The sequence below is a fragment of the Orcinus orca genome, chromosome 12 (assembly GCF_937001465.1).
Source record: "Orcinus orca chromosome 12, mOrcOrc1.1, whole genome shotgun sequence".
NCBI classification, from domain to species: domain Eukaryota; kingdom Metazoa; phylum Chordata; class Mammalia; order Artiodactyla; family Delphinidae; genus Orcinus; species Orcinus orca.
This window is the reverse complement of record NC_064570.1, coordinates 24308727-24313308: the sequence shown is the minus strand read 5'-3', so window position 1 is coordinate 24313308 and position 4582 is coordinate 24308727. Positions and strand designations below refer to the sequence as shown.

Below are 4582 nucleotides of genomic sequence, written 5' to 3'. Positions count from 1 at the left end.
GCTTTGAACGATGTATTTTCAGAGAAATTATTTACTTACAACATAATTTTTAATAAGGAAGTGTCAATTAAGAGGTGTAAAAAGAACCCAGTGGAGTATGCATCTTAATTTTAATGGCCTGCCTTGGAAATAGAATTATAGAATGTAGGTGATCTGAATTATACTGTAATCAGCTTTTATGCCAGACTCACTGTAATTTAACACTTCTGTATACTCTCCTCTCCTGATTTTTTTATTATGAAATATGGGATTTAAGATTAGAATCTAAGAGTCTAAATGAAATGCTCTTTTAAAGGATTATTTGTGAGATTTTCCACAACCTACATTTCTGTACTCCTCCAGTAGGTTATATACAAGACCGTATTTTTTCATGAGTGTACCGTGTGTTGCTCTTATAAGCTAGGAAAACATGAAAGGGAAAACAAAATTCTTTCTCCTTCTAACTGGGATCATTTGAGATTTTAACACTATTACTTTTTCCTGTGCTTGATTATATAGGGCAAAACTTGACACCTACTTGACTGTAGTTACGTCTTCTTGATAACGCATCCAGGTAAAATTAAAAAGGATCTTATCCTCATGTCCTTTGCACCCAATGCCTGTAACAGTAAAAGCTCAGAATTCTGGAAAACAGGGCATGCTTGAGAGGGAACATCTTGTAAAGATTGTAATTTGACCTTTGCGTCAACCTTGCTGAGTAAATTTTAAATATTCTAAGAGAACAAAATCGAAAGCCTCAAGGTGGAATACCACTCCCTCTTCTTCTTAGAACTATAAACCAGCCAGAAGCTTTTTCAGAGATTAAGCTAGAAAATGTGTGCCTCTCTTTAATACTTTTGCTGAGAAATAAAATTCGTCACTAGAGATAAAGGTAGATTTATATTTAATGCCATCCTCATCAATCTTCCAGTATTTTATTCCAGTCTACCTCCACTTAAGTAGTTGAGTCAGGTATGACCAGAAACACTTGATTTTTCCCCTCCCACCCTGTGAGATAATATTTATAACATTTAGTATCACAAACCTTTTAAACTCTGGAGTACGCTTGAAGATGATGGCAATTAAGAAAAAAATGCTCTTTGACAACTTCGCAGCTTTTGATTAAACCACACCAAGAGGCATGTTACAGTGATAACAATGAAGCATTATGCCAATTATGTTAAATCCTGCTCTCCGCTTTAAGCGCATCATGACCTGTTTTAGTGTCCTGTAATTTATCCTCTGGAATGCTTACTCTCATCAATAAAGTGTTCAAGAGAAAAAAAGAAAGCCACCAAAGGGAATAACCACCCCCAAATGACTTCTAGAAAACAAGTATTTCTTAACTTTTTATTGACATTGGCAAATTAAAATAGAATAAATTAACAAGTATTTTTTCAAAAAAATGTTTTGTACAAAAATACTGTCAAAATTTCCTAAAAAGCTTTCAACACAGTAGTATCTTTTCATGTACTGAATATAACTATTAGCACAGTGTCAAAAATGTTGAAGACAGAAACAAAATAAAAATCTGTGAAATGTTTGCCACTGATGACATTCCACACCCTATTATTGTCTGTACATATCGGGGAGGGGGACAGCCACCTTGAAAGTGAACAGTATGACTTTTCCTGATCCAGAATGGTTTGGCCCACATCTGTTTAATCTTCCAGTTTAGCATATTTTAAAAATTAGTCTGTACTCAAATGCATAGTTAAAAATATGAAGCGAGATGGCAGAGTTTGTGCAGTAATATCTGCCCTTCAAAGTTCATGCAACCAACTAATGCAATTTTTCCTTTCCCTCGTAAATCTGAATGCAGTTCAGTCATTTGAAACCATCTACAAAATCCACAAGATTAAGCAGTTTGCCAAGATTAATATCTAACAGTTGAGCACTGGAGAAAGTGAGGAAATAAGGAGTAAAAACAAACAACAAAAAAGACCAAGTTAACTAGATATTTCAACTACATAAGGGAGGTGAATGTCAAGGCTACAAAAACGAAACAAAAACAAAAAAAAAAGTGGCAGCAATTTTTTTAAACCAATTTGTACAAGTTTATAGTTTACTTTGTTTCCAAGTTCTCAAACCTTTCACGATCTGAAAAGTGAGATACTGTGTCTAAGGGAATGTTTTTTAATTCACACCGAAGAAATTGGGGGATTTGATTTCTTTCGCCGGGATTTCGATCGAGTCAACAGCTTACTCTGCTGGGCTGTTGTTTGCACACGAAGTCCGTCATAAAATCAAACTCGTTTTGCCCCAGCCAGAGTTCGGGCAGCTCCTTGATGCGGTCCAAACCCATTTCTATCACTAAGGACATAAGCACTTCCTCGTCGATGAAATCAGTGTCTATGACATTGGGCGGCAGCATTGCAGCAGGGACGTGGGCCACGGAGGCGGGCATGTTGCTGCTGCCGCTGCCGCCGCCGCTATTGCTGCTGCCCGCGCCGCCGCCCGAGGTGCCCGCCGAGCCGCCGGGGGTGCTGCTGCCGCCCGAGCCGCCGGGGGTGCTGCTGCCGCCGCTGTGCTTGGGGTTGCAATCTCGGAAGTGCTGGTTTGTCCCGTTCATCTGGTGGCCTGCAGCAGGGTGCAAATCCGGCATGTAGTGGTTGTGGGGATAGGGGTGGTGGTTGAAATACTGGTTGTTGAGCTTCTGCAACTGCATGCTGGCCGGCAGAGAGCCTCCCTGGCTGGCCACCGGGGGGCCCATGAACTGGGAGCTGTTAAACCTGGCCCCGGGAGCCAGCGCGCTCGGGGGGTGCCCTCCGTTCACAGTCCCCGGCCCCATCGCGTGCCTGATGCCGCTCGTGGCGTTCATGTTGCTCGCGCCGTAGTGTATGTGCTCGCCCATTAGCGCGTTGAAGGCGTGTTGGGGCTGCTGCTGGTGATGATGGGGGCTCGGGAACTGCCCCACGCCCATGCGGTGGGCAGGGTGGTGGTGCAGCCCGTTAGTGCCGTCGGGGAAGCGCCCGTGGTTCATGGCCATCATATGGTCTGCCATTTCCAGTCCTGAAAGTGAAAAGGGCAGACGGTAAGCCCTGCGCCACACGTGTCGCCCACCTCGGTGCACCCCACTTTTTCTCGGCTCTGGCCCCCAGGCTCACCCGACGCACTTCGGCTGCGAATCATCATCCCGAGGATCCCACTAGGAGCCTGTGCACCCGGGCTCGCCACCAAGGCGGACCTGCCACCCACAACAGAGCCGCGCGCTGCACAAACAGCCCTTTCCCCTGCGATCGGGCGGGGGACCCAAGCCCACACCCCCCTCTGCTCCCCGAAGTCGCCTAATAAAGGAAGTGCCCCGTAGCTCTGCCGCGAACTTCAGGCATTAAATCAGCCCTCCTCATCCTGTTGTTGCACATCCTGTTGTTATTCCCCAGCTCCGCCTCACGCTCTTCCTCCGGGCAAACCCAGCCCTCGGAGGACTGGGCTGGCAGAAGCCCCAGCCAGCTTCGCCCGCCGCGCTTACCTTCCGTCCTTGCGATTTCTGCTCCGAAGACCGAGGGCGGGATCGTCGGGTCCAGGACCGGCTCAGCAGCACATAGAGGGGGCCTTTCTGGCGTGCAAGGCGCTCGCTGTCGCGAAGTCGGCGCCGAAGTCTTGCAGCAGCCGCTGGGGCAGAATCGGAGCCGTTCCCTTTTATTTCCCCTCTGCTGCCCTCACAGCTCGGCAAGACCGCCCGGCAGCTGCCAACAATGAGCTGTGTTTCTTAGGGCTTTGGCCACAGTTAATATAAGGGATTTCAGGAAGGGCGGAGCGAGAGCCTCCGGGAGGGCGGCGGGAAAACGCGGATTCCGGAACATCGGGCACACCGGACCGGGTCGGGCAGCCGAGTCCCCACTGCCGGAGGCACGTGCACAGAGGCTGCGGGCCCAGGGGCCGCCCCGCTGACCCCGGATGCTGGCTTCCTCCCGGCCCACAAATACCAGACCAGGCCGCCCCCGGAGCAAGGACAGAATCCTCCCTGGACCCTCAGCCCGAAGGTAGCGCCTGCCCGGAGAGCAGCGAGGAAAACTCACCGCCCCCCTCTGGCCGGATTCCCCACCCCGAGCTCACCTAGCGATCTGTGCTGCTTTCTGTGGGAAAACGGGTTTCACCCAGCGCCCCGTCCATAGTGCCCTTCTACCTCCCCGGGTTTGCAAAAGCCTACCCAGGTTGCAAAGAATGGCTGTGTTTACCCGTGTGGGTTTTTAAGCCCCGGGCAAATAATGCCCCTTCCCCTGTGCGCGCTTTCCTGGGCTGTGCTTTTGTGGTTTTATAGGGGCAGTAGGTAAACCCGATCTAGACATTATGCGTGTAGATGCATTTTTTCCCCACTCCTTTCAAGGACAGGAGCGGGGCGGGGGGGGGGGCGGGGAGCGGCAGCAGCTGCAGGTGGACTGAGCGCGCTCGCGGGCCTGACCGCCTCCGCTCCAGCGCCCTGGAATCCGGTCCGTGCTTTCGGGGCCGCTCGCCGCTCCCGGGGTACGTGTGCTTCTGCTAAGTTTGCGTTTGCAGCTCTTGGTAGCTTTGGCATCCGAGCTGAGGCGTCTCTGCTCTGTAAACAAACTCAGCGATCCTCGTCCCCAGATCCACCTTTTTGCACATACGCAGTTTCTTG

At 49.5% G+C, this 4582-nt stretch overlaps 1 protein-coding gene across 1 annotated transcript; it reads right to left on the bottom strand.

Moving 5' to 3' along the window:
• Window positions 1-1315: 1315 nt before the first annotated feature.
• On the bottom strand, window positions 1316-3700 carry CITED2 (Cbp/p300 interacting transactivator with Glu/Asp rich carboxy-terminal domain 2). The gene is made up of 2 exons (XM_004263763.3): window positions 3452-3700; window positions 1316-2991 (listed from the first exon to the last, which is right to left on the bottom strand). The coding sequence occupies exon 2, from the start codon at window positions 2981-2983 to the stop codon at window positions 2174-2176; it is 810 nt and encodes a 269-aa protein (XP_004263811.1). The 5' UTR covers window positions 2984-2991; window positions 3452-3700; the 3' UTR covers window positions 1316-2173.
• Between the last annotated feature and the right edge of the window lie 882 nt (window positions 3701-4582).

What these genes read in the sequence shown, in the direction of transcription:
- CITED2 (XM_004263763.3), bottom strand. Translation starts at nt 2,983, where the DNA reads ATGGCAGACCATATGATGGCCATGAACCACGGGCGCTTCCCCGACGGC.